Source organism: Balaenoptera borealis, assembly GCF_965194805.1.
Source record: "Balaenoptera borealis genome assembly, chromosome: 9".
In the NCBI taxonomy this organism is placed as follows: Eukaryota; Metazoa; Chordata; class Mammalia; order Artiodactyla; family Balaenopteridae; genus Balaenoptera; species Balaenoptera borealis.
This window is the reverse complement of record NC_138873.1, coordinates 8,753,976-8,772,881: the sequence shown is the minus strand read 5'-3', so window position 1 is coordinate 8,772,881 and position 18,906 is coordinate 8,753,976. Positions and strand designations below refer to the sequence as shown.

The 18,906-nt window shown below is 45.2% G+C and overlaps 1 protein-coding gene across 5 annotated transcripts in view; it reads right to left on the bottom strand.

The window, feature by feature from the left end:
- Positions 1-13,751, bottom strand: part of EZR (ezrin) — a 50,000-nt gene extending 36,249 nt beyond the window's left edge. The window contains exons 1-2 of one of the 5 annotated variants that reach the window (XM_082404561.1): positions 13,406-13,751; positions 12,044-12,130 (exon numbers count right to left, since the gene is read on the bottom strand). In XM_082404561.1, coding sequence (XP_082260687.1) covers positions 12,044-12,055 — 12 coding nt within the window. In that variant the 5' untranslated portion in view covers positions 12,056-12,130; positions 13,406-13,751. The other 4 variants (XM_082404557.1, XM_082404559.1, XM_082404558.1 and 1 more) reach the window with 4 other exon arrangements.
- Positions 13,752-18,906: the final 5,155 nt, after the last annotated feature.

The following is an 18,906-nucleotide window of genomic DNA, read 5'->3' as shown; positions in this document are numbered from 1 at the left end:
CTTAAATGTTAGTCCTAAAGTTGTATTTTTCAATATAAGTCAATGGCTTTAAACTTTTGAATGGAAAAGTTTGTATTTCCAAATTCCAGGGTGAAAATTATGTGAAGTATATATACAGATAGATATAGATCGGAAGGAAGGGCTCAAATCCACTAATATCCATCGCATAATTTCGAGAACATGAAATGAACTCCCAAGTCTTTCTAAACAGCTCCTGTAGCCTCTGAAAGTAAGCCACTTCCTGCCCCCAGACCCACTTCCTGTCAGCCAAGCCTGCTTAACAATACAAAAAGTGAACAAACCACTCCTGCCTGTGTTCAATATAACTAGAGAAAAATCATGACCTTAGAGCTGGAAGGGAACTTTCTGAACAGTCCCACTAAAAAGAGGGTCAGTTCCCTCCTCTACTGTAAAACCGGGGTTTTGGAAACAGCTTGTGCTAAACCCTCCCCACTGTTCACCAGGCTAAGGCACTAATTTTGGAAGGAGGAAACTGAAGGCAGTAAGAAACTGCTTTCCAAGCACCTGACAAATGAAAGGACTGTCATTCTCACCCAAGTTCCAAATCCGTGCTGCAGGGTAACACTGGTGGGGATTTCCTTACCTGCTAATGGCATGTAAAAATAATATTCCTGATACCTATTGGCTGTCGATTTTTAAGATCTTTTTTTTGGGAGTGTCTGTAAGTAGGAACTGATTTCTTCTACACTGGGAATGACATACACCCTGTGTGTAAATTTAAACTAGGACACTTGGACACCACTTTCCACAGGAAGGGGTAAATACATAATCAGAGAATGTTACATTCTGCAAAAGAAACTGTTCCTTTCCAGAAACACAAATAATCATTATCCCTCTCTCCTCCTCCCTGCCCCAAGGCAGGCAAAATAAATTATCCTTCAAGGTCACTCTATCTAATAAGCTTGTGAAGTCTTGATTCTGTAGTATGTCATTTCAGTTTCACTAGGTGTGTCATACATATTTCAGCACCGATTTAGTTCACTGAAAAGTGAGGTTAATTATATCCACAAACTTAGGATCCCATAAAAGACTCGAAGTTAGGGACAGGGCCAAGAGGGCTATCACATGGTACAATGGATTTTAATTCCAGGCTCGTAAAACATAGGAAATTAAAGGCCTAAAGACTAAACCTCATTCCACCTGGAGTGGACTGTTTTCTTTGTAAATTTAGAAGTCTGTGAAGAGTTTTCTAATCTGGTGGGAGGAAAGCCTATGAAAGAATGAAAGTGTCAAAACAACATAATTCCTTTGCTAACCTGCTGTTTTAGGGAAGGGCATATAAAATAAGACATACTTAAACCTGCGCCATTTCTGAAATAAATCTTTGCCTCTAGTTAAGATCACATGTGCCATAATATTTTGCAGTATTAAAGAACATTTCTCCTATAAGGAGCTTAGATAAGATGTATTTGAACTTGACCAAGAAGTCTTTACTTTTGCTATCTATCAAAAATAGAGAGTAAGACCCCAATAGTTTTATTTTTTAAAAGTCCAAGCTAAATCAGCCAGCTAACAAAATCTGCTCGAATAAGCCCACTTCAACTGAATTTATGCTTTTAAGCCACTCTCTGAAATTATATGACGTTTAAAAAAAAAAAAAAAAAAGACCTCTTCAATTTGTACTCTGCCACAATCAAGTATGCTACATCCGGAGTGGGATTATAATTCTGTACCTAATTCCTTGACTGGGAGTAATCCTCTCGCCCACCTGGCCCCTGCAGCTCCCGGGCTGCTGCACTTACTGCAGGTCTCAGCTCCCCACACCCTGCCCCCAACCCCAGTCCCAGCACAGACTGCACACAATTCCACTAAGTAATGCCCCACACTTGAGTGTGCTCGCTCCCAATTTCCAGCTTTGAGAATGCTGCTATTGAGACAACGACCTATTTCTAGTTGGGTCACCCCCTCCCCCATCAAACAAAAAATCGTGGGAATACAGAGCCCGTAGCGGAACTAGCCGGGAACAAACAGTTCTGTGTGTTTCCAAGTCGACCGCAATTCTGACTAGAGCTCTCCTTTAATAAAAGGTGTGTGGAGGGCGAGAGGGCCCAGGTGGGATTAAATCGGTCCCTCACCTGGTCAGAACACCAAAGGTCTAAGGACTGCGGTTCTGCTCCGGGGACCCGGGGAGAACTGCTCCCTGGGACCCAGCGGCAGGCAGAGCGGCCTCCCGGGGAACCCAGACACCACGGGAAGGAGCGTCCCTTCCCGCTTCCTCTCTCTAGTGGCGCAAGGATTTGGTGATCTGAAAAGTGACAGCATCTTTCCCTTCCACCCCTATAAGGTGCTTTTAAAAAACAACCATTTTATTTTGAAAAATTCGAAACATTCGCAAAAGCAGAGAGAACAGTGCGATGAGCCGCAGGTGTGCTCTGCGTCCACCTTCGACACGGCTACTTCTCTTCTAGCCTTCCTGACTCACTTACTCTACCACTTGAAACACATTTTTTTTTTTTTGCTGGCACATTTTAAGACCATTGTGTATCATTTCACTTGTAAAAACTTTGGTATGTAGCCCTAATGGACTTTAAATATGAGTATATTTTCAGCTTACACACACACATATATATATAAGCATACACATATATAAAACCACCATGCCACTCTCATAGCCAACATAATTAAAAGCTATTCCTTAATATTTAAAGTTTAGTCAATATCCAACTGTTCCCCATTGCCTCAAAACTCTCTTTTTACAGTTGATTTGTTCAAAGCATATAATGCCCTTTGGAGCTTTGTCATCCTATTATATTTCCAAACTGCCCTGTTTGGCCAGTTTCTTAATAAACATCAAGTTTTCCCCACCTTATCTCCCCATCTAAGTCCCACTTAAGTGTCTCACCCAAATAGCAATGTATTATGTAAGCTGATACTTGAACACCCAAGAAACAACATCCATAATTACGTAACCAAGGCAACGAAACATCTCAACAAGAATACTAGGCTAACATACATATTACATTTTCATAAATAAAGAGGTGGTTCCAATTTAAAATTTGTCCTAAGCTTTTACCAAGTGATCTGTGATTCAGTTTTCTCTTTAAAAATGTAAGGAATAAGACTGGATATCCTTCTAACACTTATTTTATAAAAAAACCTACAGATGCTATAATGGTGCAATAGGCAAAATATTATTCAAAAAGTATAAATTTCACCAAACCACATGCTTGGGAAATGATGGAAGAATCCAAGCAGGTATGGCAAACGACGATGTACTTATCACCAAACCTACGTGAAAACAGGTCCTTGGAGAAATATCACCTTGGCTCATGGTGCAATGTTAAGAGTGATTTACCAAAAAAACAAACAAAAATATGTCACACTCTGCCCATTCCTAAGTCACTCTGCCCAATGGTTTTAACTCTTCACGCAACAAGAGTCAGTGAAAAGAACAAAACTACCTGTACCTCTTGGCAAAGCCGGGATGAGAACTGACCTCAGCTCCCACCATCCCGACAGCAGGTATCTGTCTTCTCCACTACAGTGTGGGCGTCTTGAAAGCAGGTATTGCTCCCCTTTTGTGCACCAATGTATCCCCAGGACCTAAAAAACCTGGCGCACAGTAGGTACTCGTTGAATGAACAAATGGATTTTATGGAGGGATGTGGTGGTCTTCACTGTGGGAGCAGGAGAAAGGGCAGGCCCAATCTACTGCATTACGAGTCTAAGTCAGAAAAAAAAAAAAAAAAAAAAGAATGCCCATCATGAGGTATGAAAGCTTTTAATCAGATTAGAATTCAGTAGTTACAAGTGGAGTTGGCCACCTTTACTCTGTCCTCTGTGCCAGGCAGGTCCTCGGATCCTGCTTCCCAGATGAGGAAGCAGGGCTCGGGGAGGTTGGGATGCTCGCCCGAGGTCGGTCACCCACTCAGAGGCGGGCCTGTTTACCTGCTCGCTCATCCTCCTTCCCTCTATTTACCTGCCAATAAAGCAAGCATTTGAAGTCTGTTCTAGAAGCAGATAATGATGCTTTTCTTCCCCCCAAACCACTTGGCTTCTCACTTTGTGGCCAGGAAAGACAGAAAGCAAAGAAGCAAGTATCTGTCACTGTTATGGGTAGAAATAAGTGGAAGTAAATAAAGCAGTAAGGGGTGGGCAGTGAGGGGGCTCTACTGCAGATAAAATGGTCTCAATCGGGGGTCAAATGATAAAACTATCTACACGCAAACATTCAGACACAGACAATAGTTAATTTTCAACGATCAGTGATAAAAACACAACTCATTCATCTACCATTCTCTTTCCAACTCAAATATCAGGTACGAATTGCTTTCTTTTAGCATACGCCAGAAATCTGTCATTATACAATGGCTTAGCAAATGTGACACAAGACACTACCACCTTCTCTATAGAAACAAGGCCCGCGGAACAGCAGCCTTGTTTAAAACATGACCTCAGCCCCAGCCATGCCCGCTCCTGGGTGACAGCACTCACGGTACACGTCCAGGCTCAGGCCTGTGACGCACTGGACGCTGACTAACAAAACAGGTTCTTTGTACTTTAGCAAAAAATTTTTAAAAATTGGAACCAATGCGGTGGATCTGCTTCCAAATATTATCAGCTTAGTCATTAAATATATACAAGATTGTAACAAAGGCTTAACAATAATTATTTTTATCCTAAAGCAGGGGTTGGCAAATCTTTCCGGTCATGGGCCAGACAGTAAGTATTTTAGGCTTTGGGGGCCATATTTGGCACCTGCTGCATGTTCTTGTTCTTGTTGCTTTGAAAAATCCCTTTAAGTTGTAAAAAACCAATCCTAGCTAGGTAGCCCACACAAAAACAGGCCATGGCCAGATGTGGCCTTTACCTACCCAATCCTGAAGTAAAAACAATTATTTACAATATCTGATATGACAATTTTTTTTGTATTGACAGTTTCAAACTGATCAGCTCTCAGGCAAAAACAGAAAAGAAAATTAGGTTGTGGAAAGTGACTTCAAATTTAACAGAATGGAAAGCAAAGTCTCACACTGTTTATTACAGTTTCATCCTTTCTTTTATCAATAAAAGTCGGATCAAGGTCAGAAAATTTTCATTTTGCTTTTAAGGTTTGTTTTCTCAAGTATATTAGGTTAAAAAGATAATTATTATGTTAATGCACTTCTCCATTTCCTTTGAAACAGCATTACTGTTTATCTATAGGCGTTTAAAAGGGCTTGGAGAATGGAATGTGAATCATAATCCAAGGAAAACAGAACTGACCACTGCTGCTGCCTGAATTCACCAGTGCCCAAAGGCAGAAGGGTAACTCCTATGCACCCCTCAACACCCACCTGAAGAATCTCACCCAGCTGGGAGGCATTCCCTGGCTCTCTAGGGTACACAATATTCTGTATCTCTATTACCACACTTACTACACTGCACTGCAATTCTCTGTTTACATATCTGACTCCCCTATTAGACTGAGAATTCCTTCAAGGCAAAAACCTATCCTATTTATTTTTATAGACCTGGCACCTAGTGCGTATAATAGGGCTTCAATAAATGAGGAAGGAACCCATGTGACGTACAAGGGAATACTGACAACTAGAAGACACAGAAGACACAGAGGATGAGAAGGAGATACAGTGTTCCCTTTTACTAAATAACTCAAATGTTTCACGTTGCTGTTCCCCTTGGAAGATCTACTGACAAACTTTACCTGGTTTATAGCAACTCAGGAACTAAAGCCCTTAGCTTTAGCTACAGGTTGCACTGAAAAGTTTGTGAAATATGTTTCAAGGGAAAAGAGCACACAGGAAATAAATAAAGCTTACAGCATCTGAAGATACATTGTTTGGATTTCATAGGTATAAGCTTTGTCTCAGTTTATCTCACATTCTTTTCACTTAAAAACTTTTTTTTTTTACTTCCATTTTACAAATGACGAAATTGAGGTTCACAGAAACTAAATGCCTTGCCAAAGTACAGGTAAGTAGTAAATTAATTATGAAACTATTCTTTTTACAGCTCTTTGCATTTTTACTTGGAAAAATTATGTATATTAATTATATATTAAGTATTTCACTTTATAGTCAGAAGTCTCTAACTCACATCACAGCACAATGTTTATTTTTCTTTCTTTCTTAAAAAAAAAAAAACTATTTACAGAAGGCTGGAATAAGATCTTTATTCTTTACATCAAAAGCCATAGATACTAAGCATGTTAGAAGGAAAATAATGCAACCTTCTGGTCTCTTCAGTAAGTATTCCATATTTAATTAATAGTGGCAGACACCCAGTTAGTGTTTAAATTATATAAATATATATATATATTTTTAACATCTTCATTGGCATATAATTGCTTTACAGTGTTGTGTAGTGTTTAAATTAAAAACTAATTGGAGTAGTTGAAGAATCCCAAGTGTAGTTACTACTGAAATTAAATAAAATATAGAGGATAATTCAAAATGCATTCGCTGATTTTGAAGAAAGACTGAATTCTACTACTTCAGATTAGAGTTGAAATGTCTAAATACTGTAAGAAAGAGGCATATTGAATCATCCAAAGAATCTCCAAATTGTCAGATTCACAAAAGTTTAAGTTAAAAAAAAAAATTAAAGAATTACGATAATTCACTAATAGTGATGTTGCTTTCCTTTCCCAAACCGCAAGTACGAATAAAATTATTCAAAATGTTGTTAGAAATCACAATATTATTTAGGATGGTAACTAAAAGGAGAGGCCGGCATGGAAGGGTAAGAGAAGAAAGAAAAGAAGACAAAGGAATGGGGTCTCTTTGTTCCCTGCCATTTAATAGGAAATGTTGGCCTCTTTTTCCCCTTTAAAAACAAAGAGAGCCAAAATTTGAAAGCTCGCTGGTCACTGCCAAATTAAGCTCTGCAACTGGACACCCTGCAGACAGAAGTTCAAATCAGAGAGATTCTCTCGTGCATTGTAGCTGGTCCTGTCTTTCTGGAGCCTGAGCCCCATCTCCTTTTTCCCACCTCGGCCGCGTTCCAAATACCAATGAGGGCACCCGTGGCGCTAGGAGCTGGGACCGCGTACCCGCCTTCATGACAGCGTGAGAGCCTTCGCCTGAACGGAGGCTCCGGAAGCGCACTGGGCTTCGCTGCCCACGCACGACCACCAGCATCAACCCCATCGAGAGAGAGGAATATATAAAAACTGTCCTTTTCCTATGAAATCATCAGTGCCCAAACTCTGGGGTGCATCAGAACCGTCTGGGGACCTAAAGCACACACATCCAGTCCTCCCAGCCCTAGAGATGGGGATTCAGCAGTCCTGTGAGGGACCAGGAAGCTTCCCGTCTCCAGATAATCGCGTAACCCGAATGTGGGAACCCTGTAGTAAAGTAATGCTAACTTTGAACCATGTGTGTCCATAGTGTGTCCATACACTCAGGAGGAACATAAGAAAGCTGCTGGATCACTTTTAGTCTATGTGGATTTAAAAATACTATTGTTTAATAAGTCTGGTATTTGTATATATTGTGGCAGGGGGCAGCGGTTACAATAATGAAAGAAGGTGAGGAGTTCTTTCATCAATCACAGTCACAAATTTATTAACAACATGTACAAACCAAACCCTCAACCTCCCCTCCCACACCCCATCCTTTTCCAGGTTCCTTATCTCGTGAATGGCACCACCATCCAAACACTTATGCAAGCCAGACACCAGAAGGCAGCCTCAACACCGGGCTCTCCCCCTGCACGTCCAATCTATCACCGAGTCCTATCAAGTTCACCTCCCAGACACATGTGCTTCTCTCCACCCGCAGCCCCGCCCTGGTCCAGGCTGCCACCACCTCCCACAGCCCAGCACCTCCTGCTGATGCGGGTACGGCAGCTGCAGTGACCTTCCAAAAGGCTGAACTGATCAGGTCACCTCCTTCCAGTCAAAACCCTTCAGCGCTTCCCCGAGTTAAGCCCTCATGTAGCCGTTTCCCGTCTCGCTGCAGGGTATGTCCCCTGTCTCCCTCCTTCACCTGGAGGACGCCCCTTCGCTCTTCACATCGCTCAGCACAGTCACGACGTGTGTCGGGGTGCGTTCCTGACCCCCGATGAGCACTCCCCCTACGCACACGCCATCGCGTATCCAAGTTATTCTACGACTACAGTCTGTCCCTCTCACCAGGCTGTAAATCCATGACGACAGGGACTGTTTCTGTGTCTGCTCACCTCGGCGGCCTCAACATCCAGCACAGTAACGCAGTAAACGTCTGCTGAATGAACGCGTGAACGTACAGACACACTCGCTGTGCCTTCCAGTGTGACGACAAATGACTAACCCCAGCCAGCGCTCCTTACCGCCACATGGGAAAACCTTAGCTGCCTAACTCACCATCTGCGTGCGGTGAAGGAGGGGCACGGGGAAAACAGATCCCATGTGTGCTCCTCAAGGGGGCGGGGGGAAGCATTAGGATATTCAGTGAATTCTGACCGTGTTAAAATATTTAGTGAAAGAGGATACATATTCTCAAGAGACAAGGTCATCTCAGAAATTATCTTAAGATTTTGGCATAGGGCAGAATTTTGAACACACTTTCAGAGTTTTCCTACTGAAGGGAGAAAATTTACTTTTACATTAGAAATTTCCGTATCGACACTCTAGGAATGAACAGCTAAGGCATCCACGGGTGCCAGTTAAAGGCAGTTCAGGCTAAACTTCTCAGAAAACAGCTTTAAGAGAGCTTGGCCTTGAGCACAACACCCTTTTCATCCCTAAGCTTGACTGCAGTGGTTTTCCTTCCTGACGCCCCATGCCTCCTCTCTGTCACAATGAAGAAAGCGAGTATGGGGGAAAGGAAGAAGGAAGGGGGAAGGAGCCCGCTGGGCACCCTCAGCTGAACCGTGGGCACGAGGGCTGCTTCCTGAGCCAGAGCCCTGGGCACAAAGCCCATGCCCCTCCCCAGATGACAGGGACGCACCAGGCCAAACCGGCCAGCTGGGCAGAAAGCGTGGTGCCTTCTGGACCTCAAACCATCCTCCTTGAAAGTCTACCCATCACACAAGAGTAGAGCCCTGAGCAGCTGGGAAAAGCAATGGACCACAGCCCTGGAGCGCCGGGGGAGGACCCGCCCCAGGGGATCGAGCAAGACTTCTCAGTCTGCCTGCCCATCTCTGCACCGGTGGCTTTCCTCTCAGCTGTGTCACACTTTACCTAAGCCTCTTTCCTTCCTGGATGGCTCCCAGCGGGTTTTCCAGCTCCCATTCCAGTGTTTGCCCGTGTCTGGGCTTGGGTCCCAGACTGCAAGCTCCCCAAAGACAAGATCTGTTGCAACCGTCTGTGCGATACCCTGTGCCTGGCGCCGGGGCGACAGATGCTCACTGAACGTGTGGACGTGCAATGTCTTTTAACAAGTGGTGATCGCAGAAGCAGTATTAAGAGAAAACACAGCAAGTAAATATTATTTCATTTATATACTTGTTTTACAAATAGAGTCATCCACTGACTCTGTTCAGACATACCAATCAACAATACTTTGCCTGACAAATTCAAGAGGTCTGGAGGAGACTCAAATCGTGACTACGCAGACGTAGCCATCTTTATGGTTTGCCTTCAATCCTGTTGTTAAAAATCATCATGGGAAGCCACCTAACAAAATTCTTAATCTGGGCTTGAATAATAGGAATCAATAACCATTTGTTCAAAGGACACATCTATAGAGCTTGTTATTGGATGCTTCAGCTTTAACATCTAGGAGGGAGCAAAAAACCACAGTAACAAAAACGAGATACTCTATAACAGCCTTAGAAGTGCCTATCAGCCAGTAAGCTCTTAGTGATCTCTGGAGTGGCCCTCATAGGATTCACATGGAGAAAGACTTAAGTGTATTCATTTTACAAGGCAAAATCTCCAAGACCCTCCCCCACCAAAAAGGAGGCAGGTAGAAATTTCCGATGGAAAACAGCTGTGGCTCACATAAAAGGGGACCTCACGATACCACCTGGAAATAACTGTAAATATACAAAATATAGTCTTTCAAAATCTTACTCTGGTTATTGGGACCCTAACATACAAAGATGTTACAAGTTAAGGATGGCTACTATCCTTCCTTAACAGTTCAACAACTGTCTTCACTTTGTCGGAAGAACATTTTCCAACTTTCTGATCCATCATAAAGGGAACTTCAAAGCCAAATGAAATGAGAACATACCTGCCCTAAGAAATAAAAAGAGAGCCTTAAAAAGGAAGAGCATTCTGACACACAGCACAACATGGATGAATCTTGAGGACATCACGCTAAGTGAAGTGAGCCAGCCACAAGAAGACAAATACTGTGTAGTCTCACTTATATGAGGCACCTAGAGGAGTCAAACTCACAGAGACAGAAAGTAGACGGGTGGCTGCCAGGGCCTGGAGGGAGGGGAAAATGGGAAGTTAGTGTTTAATGTGTACAGAGTTTCTGTTTGGAAAGATGAAAAAGTTCTGGAGACGGATGGTGGCGATGGGTGCACAACAATGTGAATGTACTTAATGCCACTGAACCGTAACTTAAAAATAATTAAGATGGTAAACTGTATGTTAATGTAAATTTTACTACCAAAAAAAAAAAAAAAAAAGACAAAAAGAATAAAAGAAACTATAAATCCTTATGAGAAAGAAAAATAGTGACAGGAAACAGGTTTACTGACTTTCTTCTGAGTGATATTTTAAAAGCTGAACTCTGCATCTTTTCTTTTAATGAAATAAAGAAAACTACACCAGGAAAGGTAATCTCCTGATCACTGCTCTGTGTAACACAGCACAGGACTGTGCCCTGAGTAAGATGCTGTGCTTAGGTCTGTTTTATATCACAGGGATTGTAAACCCTGAACGTCACATGCCAATTGCAAATTGTAAATGAAAAGAATTCTGTGTAGGAAAAAAATTTTCTGCGTCACGAATGAATCGTCTTGATGATGTAACCTAGGCAAAAGCTCAATTGGCTTCTGAATCTTTTAGCATATTAACATAGTAATTTATTTAACCTAACAGTAAGGTAAAACTTTATTAATAAAGAACTCCTTTTAGAGAATCTAAAATTTAACAGCAGAAAAAACACACAGGCACTGACTACAGAACCAACTCGTTTGAAAAACAAGAAATAAATTCCACGTGTATCTTTTATTGCAGTTTTTCATGAATCCAGATATTCTCTCCACCGTAATTCAAAACTCCAAAATCTTCTCCCCAATATCTAGCCACCAGTTCACCTGTGTTAAAGCTGGTAAAAGATACAACTTTCTAAGAAATGCTGGTCACAAAGAACCTGCCTCGTTCCCACAACTTAAATGAAAGCCTTATAAAAAGCCCAGCCTGGCCACAATCTACCCGAGATGGCAACATAATCAGATGCAGGGGGACAGAGGTGGGGGGCACAGCAGCGCTCCAGTCAGCTGACGTTTACGATGTGCACCGGCAGTGCAGGACTAGAGCCCAGGAGCCTCCGAATCAAACTCCAGGGCTACCTTCCTTCATCTGCAATTCAAATTCATTACTAAACCTCTTTCAGATAGGAATCCTGCTGCCACCAGCACATTCCCGGGTTAACAGAGCACAGCTTCACGGGCCTGTCGTAAAATGCACTGGAACGAAGCTGCCCCCAGAAGGACAGCGTCTCCTCTGCCGGATGCCCTTTAAAGCGCCAAAGGAAGAGCTGGGGTGCAGCTGGCTGCAGACCCTCGAAGGGAGTTGGCGTGCTCCGTCGGAAGCCACCTGACTCTCCCTGCGATTTAGACGACTTTTCTTTTTAAGAAACTTCCAAGTTGCATTAGAATACAGGTTTTAAACAGACCGAAACCGCGTAAAAGGGGATTCTAATTTTTATAAAAGACCCAAACCACTGGGGGCGGGGCAGGTGGCTCGCAAACAAGACTGTAGAGACAAAAGCACCATAATCTTGTTTTCGCCAGGAGTTCCACAAAGGACCAACTAATAACAAAGAGAGCAGACAATTCCCTACTCCTGCCCTCTCGTCCGTTTAGAAAAGAGCTCTATTCTACAAAAAAAAAGGCCCCAACACCTCGCCCAGGTAACTCCACTTGAAAATAATGCCCGAAGCATCCGACCCCGCCCAGAAACTGGGTTACTTACTGGTTTCGGCATTTTCGGTTCCTGATGGGTCTTTCTCAGTCTCCTAGAAACACACTCTCCAGCAGCAGCTGAAACGGTTTTCCCGACCTAGAGGCAGAGGAAACCCCTTTAGAGCGCCCAGCAGCCTTCCTCCTGCTCCCGCCGCCGCCCCGAGACTCGGCGCCCACCCCGCGCTGCTGCTTAAGAACCGGCCGGGCGGGCGCCGGGATGAGTCACCGCCCAACCTGCAATTACGGCGGGCCGGGCGGGCGGGCGGGACCTGCGCGGAGGGGCTGCGGGGGACCGCGGGGCGAGGGGCGGGCACCCGGCAGGGAGGGGCCGGGTGGGCGGGGTGGGGAGCGCGGAGCCTGGGCGGCGGGGAGGGGACCTCGGCGCAGGGCGCGCAGGTAGGCGGGGACTGGCGGGGAAGCCGGCAGCGAGGGGGCACGGGGCCGCTGGGCCTGGGCTACCGGGAGGGGACCGGGCCGGGGGCCGCCGGTCCCCCGAGGTACTCCTCGGGGCTTCCGGGAAGCCAGCCTGGAGCCCAGAAGACTGCAAGTTTCACTTTGTGAAGCAACCGTTTGCCCCAAGACTGAAACCGCAACCGTCAAACCTTTGAGAAACACTTTTTGAAAATTGTCCCCGCCCGGGAGCGGCGAGGGCCGCCTGGCTGGGCGAGGAGGGAGGGGGCGCACCCACGCAGCCCGGGCTTCGCTGGCGTTTGGGAGAGGGACCCGAGGGGGCAGAGCAGAAAGAGGAAGGTGGCGGAGCAGCCGGAGCGTCCACGCGGGCAGGTTCAGCTTCACCTGCCGTGTGTTTGGGCCGCAGGGAGAACCGCGTACTCGGGACTCCGCCGGCCCGAGACCCCGGGAGCCGGCGGCGGAGCGAGCCCGGCTCCCGTCGGGACCACCGGTCCTGGGCTCGCGCGCCGGCCGCCCCGCCGCACCTGTCGTCGAGTTCCGGCCACTGTCCCCTCCGCGAAGCGCGTGGCGCGAACCCCCCGTCCCGGCCCCTCAGCCCGCCGACCCCGGACCGCGCGGCTGGCTCACCCGCGGCTCCGGCAGAAGACGGCTACGCTCCCCGCTGTATGTGCGTCGGTGCAGTGCGCCCGCGGCCCGCGCTCCCGAGAGTCCCAGGCGGGGCGGGGCTCCGGGGCGGCGCCCCTAACCGCCCCGCCCGCTCGCTCGCTCGCTTGCCCGCCCGCCCGACCTGCGAGGTGCGGCTCGCGGGCAAGATGGCTGCGGCCGGCCCCCGCGCCTGGGGGCGCTCCCCGCCTCCCCCGGCCCCGCCCGCCCGGCGCCCCAGAGGGCCGCGGAGACCCGGGGAGGGGGCGCCTTCCGCCTCCACCCCGCTCCTCCCCCCCCACCCCGCGCTCGTAAAGACCTCTCCCGCTTCGCTGCCCTTCCCCTTGCCCTTGGAGAAGAACTTCGCCGAGTTCGACTCAGCTCCCGAGGGTAGATGTAAAGTGTGAGATTGTTCCGTAGTGGACAGAGGAAGAGCAAGAAAATGTAAATAAGCCTGGAGGAGCCGGCCGGCGGCCACCGAGGAGGTGCTGGGCCGTTTGGCGTCGGGCTGTCCCGTGGTCAGGTCATTTTGCTGTCCTTGCCCCGGGACCGAGACGGGTTTCTGAGAACCTGGGACCTGGCCGCTGTGTCTCCGCGCACGTGGCAGCCTCCGCGCTCGGATTCGGCGGAGGACACAAGCATTAGAAGGCGCTCCATCGCCGAACGCTCTTGGTTAAAGGACACACTTGTGTCCTCTTTTGATTTTACTAGCACAAAGCTTACTGGAAAAGAAATCTCCATAGGGAGAAGTTCTAGGAATTATTTTAAATATATATATATTTTTTGCAAATGCTTCTCAAGAGGAATTACACACACACACACACACACACACACACACACAGGGACTTTGGTGGCCAGTGGGATTTGTTGCGCAGTGATTAAGAGTGCTAGCTCTAGAGCAGTGGTTCTCAAAGCATGCTTCCCAGACTAGCAACATCACCTGGTAACTTGCAGAAATGGAAATTCACAGGTACTGCCCCGAAACCTACGGAATCAGAAACTCCAGGGCTGGGGCCCAGCAGTCGGAAAGGTGAAAGGCTAAGGGTTGAGACCAGAGATTTTCCTGAATTCCTTTCCTGGGCTCACCACTAACTCCCTGTTTGAGTTGAGTGAGTTATTTAACTCCTTGGTGAGTTAAGAGTTACCGAACACTCACATCTGTAAAATGGCATAATTATGACACCTATTTCATAGGGTTGTTATGAGGATTTAAGGAGTCGCTACATATAAGATGCCTAGAACAGCGCTTGGCACATAGTAAGCACTCAACTCTGTCCTGGTACTGAGAGCAACTAGTGACTTTGGGCAAAGCACCAAACTCAGTTTCCCACTTTGTAGAATAGAGATACTAGTAGCACCCACTACATGGGCTTTAAGGGATTAAATAAGAAAATGTATGCAAAGTGTTTAGCACCATTCTGGCCTCCTAGTAATGCCTAACCTGTCATTGGGATGGACTACTTCTGGGGTACTCCTTGTCTCCTGTGACCCCCTCCTAGCTGCAGGTGAGTAGGGAGTATTTCAGAAGTCCAGGTGAGTAGGGAGGCCTTTTTTGAGATTTGGTCCTCTATTTGGGCAAGTCTGTTCCCTATGGAAAACTGACTTTCTATTTTAAAGTGAAAATGTAAAGGGAACTGCATGAGGAAGGAAACTATGAAAGATATTTAACCTACAGTGATAAAGGTTCAGGTTGGATATGTCATTCCTAGCACACTCTATCTCCACCTCTTATCCTTGCCTGGAGCCTCGTTAGCCATTTTTGGTCCCCAACTCTACTGATAGGATATGCCTCTAATCTAATTTTTTATCTCACCCAGTTTATAGTATATTGTTTTAACTGGATGTTTGAAATAACAGTAGCCCAAGACCTTCTGGAGCATTTCTGCACTTTACCCTTCAGGGGAATGCTAAAAGATGAACTGGCCTGTGGCAGTGTCATAAAAATGAAAAGATCACAGGTTTCAGAAGCACACAGACCTAAGTCTGAATCCTGGTTCCAGCACTTACAAGCTGGTCACTTTGGGCAAGTCTCTTAACCTGACTGAACTCCCACCTCTCCATCTATAGACTGGAGATAATAATGTATATTTCATGGTGTTCTTCTGTCACTGAATCATATAATGTGAGCATTCAACTAACTCAAATGCAACTTCTAGGTATAACTTTCTTGCATAAGTTAAAATAGTACATTGTAAATCAACTATATTTCAATTTTTAAAAAAGTTTACAAATAATAAATGCTGGAGAGGGTGTGGAGAAAAGGGAACCCTCCTACACTGTTGGTGGGAATGTAAATTGGTACAGCCACTACGGAGAACAGTATGGAGGTTCCTTAAAAAACTAAAAATAGAACTACCATATGACCCAGCAATTCCACTCCTGGGCATATATCCGGAGAAAACTGTAATTCTAAAAGATACATGCACCTCAGTGTTCATTGTAGCACTATTTACAATGGCCAAGACGTGGAAGCAACCTAAATGTCCATCGACAGATGAATGGATAAAGAAAATGTGCCATATATATATATATATATATATATATATGGAATATTACTACATATTACTCTACATTCCATATATATGGAATATATATATATAATGGCATATTACTAAGCCATGAAAAAAAGAATGAAATAATGCCATTTGCAGCAACATGGATGGACCGAGAGATGATCATACTAGTAAGCTAGACAAATATCATATCCACTTATATGTGGAATCTTAAAAAAGAAAAAAGATGCAAATGAACTTATTTCTGAAACAGAAAGAGACTCACAGACATAGAAAACAAACTTATGGTTACCAAAGGGGAAAGGGAGGTGGGGAGAGGGGTAAATTAGGAGGTATATATATATATATATATATATATATAACTGAATCACTGTGCTGTCCACCTGAAACTAACATGATACTGTAAATCAACTATACTTCAATAAAAAAAAGAATATACAGAGAGTCAAGGAATGATTACAAAAGAGAATGGTCACTATAGAAATCGGAAAATTATATTAATAAACTTAATTAACTAATAAAAATAAAATAGTACAGCCATATTTTGCATATGCATTCCTTGTGTCTTACATTACTGAAAGCATTAAATCTTATACTACATGCTACTGTACAGGTTTTTACCTCCCCACAGAAACAAAAAATTTATACTGTCAAACTTATGAATGTTTTAAAAGGATTTTTCAAGGGTCATTTATTTTCACCTGATGGTAGAACCTAAGCCCCTTCCCAACCGCTGTCCCCACCCCGTTCCGCCCAACACACACACAAGACTGAACTCCAAGGAATCTATGCAAGTTGCTTAGGGCGGTGATACCGAATCAGGTGTGCATTAGGATCACTCATGGATTCCCCCTCTAGGAAACCCTGGTAACAAGTCTCCAGGTGAGCCTGACGTACCCAAAGATTGGAGAACCACTGACATAGGTGTGGCAGGATCTTGACAAATGTTACTTACCTTGCCTCACCCTTCACCCTTCTTTGGTGAAGTTATTCCCCCATTTTGTAAATCATGGTTTTGTTCATGTGTGATCATCAGTGCCCTGGCAGGAAGTGAAGAAACCTGGAGCCGGGAGTCTTAGATACCATTCCCTGCTCTCGTTTCGACTAGCTATTGACCTTGAATGACTTGTGCCTCATTGCAGGGTTTTGCTTTTTCAGCCAGAGGAGGGAAATCAAACGTCTACCCATGAGCCCAGGTGAAAGGCTGTTTGTTGGTAGATTGCTTGGAGTTCTTCAGGCAAGGTTACATGAAATTGAGTTAAGGCAGCCCTCTCAGAAGCTTTAGACGCAGACAAGGACGAGAACCGTCTACACAGAGCGTCCACGGCCCCTGATTGCAGGTTGCCTGTCAGGCCACTTCGGAACCTGTCTCCATGCTGGTGCCAGCCTAATCTCAAGAAAAAGCTCACAAATAGCATGACAGTCTCTAGCCTCCATCACTTGTAAAGAACAGTCAATAGGCAAGAGGGAAATAGAGTACCCTTGGCAAAACAATGATTTGTGTTATCTTGCAGGACTCAGTAACCTTGGGTGAAAATTCAGGACAGTGGGTGAAAGAGCACGAGAATGAATAAGGACTCAGACGGCCTGAGGGGGGGCCACTCTGCATTGTGCCTAGAGATCATTTTTAAGGGCTTTACAGGACAGTAATCTAGGAGACTCTTGGCACTATATTGATGGTACGGCTTATATAGTTTGAGTCCCCTAAGAATAATTCTGGCCACTAGGTGTTCTATTTTAATTGTTTCTTTGGCTTTTTTAAAATTTGGCATAAATAACCTTAATAGTTTTTATGTAAAAGAGTACTAATGACAACACTGGTTTGAGTAATAAACTCCCAGCTATTGTAGCTTCTTTTATTATTATTTTTCTTATCTCTGATCAACTTATGAGATTTAAAAAACAAAAAGTTTCCAGTTTCCAGCCATGTTGTATGATGACCTAGTGGACAGGACCTTGAACATCCTCTAGTCAGATACCCACATTTAACAGAGGAAAGAGCCCCACAGAGATTAAATTGTCTGCACTCCTACACCCAAACTTCTCTTGTCAAGATAGCCGGTGACCTACATCTTGCTAAATCAAGGGGCCGGACTTCTCTGCCTCACCTTACCCTTCTCCTAAGCAGCCTTGGACACATGTAGGACTCCCTGGGAACATTCTGTTCTTAGCGTTTCTGTTTTCTCCTCTCCTCCTTCCCCTGGTTCCCCCTCTGAAGCTGGCTCTCCTCTCCAGTTCCTCCTCCGCCGACCTCTCCCTGTGGACTTGGCTCCCAGCTCATTCCTTGGCCCTTATCTATGCACACTCCCTTCCTAGGTCATCTCATCTGCTCCAAGGCTTAAATAACATCTCCAGCCCTGACCTTTCCCTAGAGCAACAACTGCGTACTTGGTATCTCCAGTACTCTGGATTTTTTGAAAACTGCCCCCCTTCCAACCTTCCCCTTGGCCCTAACCCTAGAGGTCAACCTGAATTCCTCTCTTTGCCTTGACCCCACTCCATCCTCCACCTGTTGTGCATCCAATCCAGCAGACCTAACAGCCCTGTTTAAGAGTACATCAGATGGAGTCTCTCCCCTGACGGTGGGTTTTAGAATAAAACGCAAACCCCTCCCTTGTTCCCCACCCACCTCCCTGTGTGGCCCGGCCCCTTCCTGCTCCCCAGTTCCGTGTCCCATCCTCCCCGTGCTCCATGTGCTCTAGGTGCCTGCCTCAGGGCTCTCATACTTGAGGTTCCCTCTGCCTGGAATGCTCTTCCCCCATCTCTGCCAGCCTGGCCTTTTCCAGTGTTCCAGTTTTTTGCCCAGATACCACTTCCTCTGAGAGTACTTCCAGCTCCCCACGTGAAGTGCTACCTTCGGGATCATTCCCTGCCACTTCACCTGATCTACTGTGTTGAGAGCACTTAGCACTCTCTGCTATAGACTGGCTTGTTTGTGTCTTTTTTCCTGTCTCTGGCACAAGAATTGAAGTACCTGGCTCTCTTGTTCAGTGCTGTGCCCTCAGCAGCTAAAACAAGCACCTAATAATTGTTCAGTAAGTATTTGCTGAATAAATAAATGAAGGAATGAACACTGCTAGTTAGTACCAAAGCCAGGTTACTCAGATTAGTTTTCTTTCCAACATACCGTACAGCTGTCTCCCGGATTGCTAACCATGGAAACGGTTTACTTACCTAGATTCCAACTGTCCAAAACACCATTGAAAGCCAGATGAAGGGGGAAAATAAAAATATTAGAAAAAAGAGTCCATCTATTTAGAAACTTTCTAGGTTTCTCTTAAAGTTTATTCATTCCAATTTTAGTTGG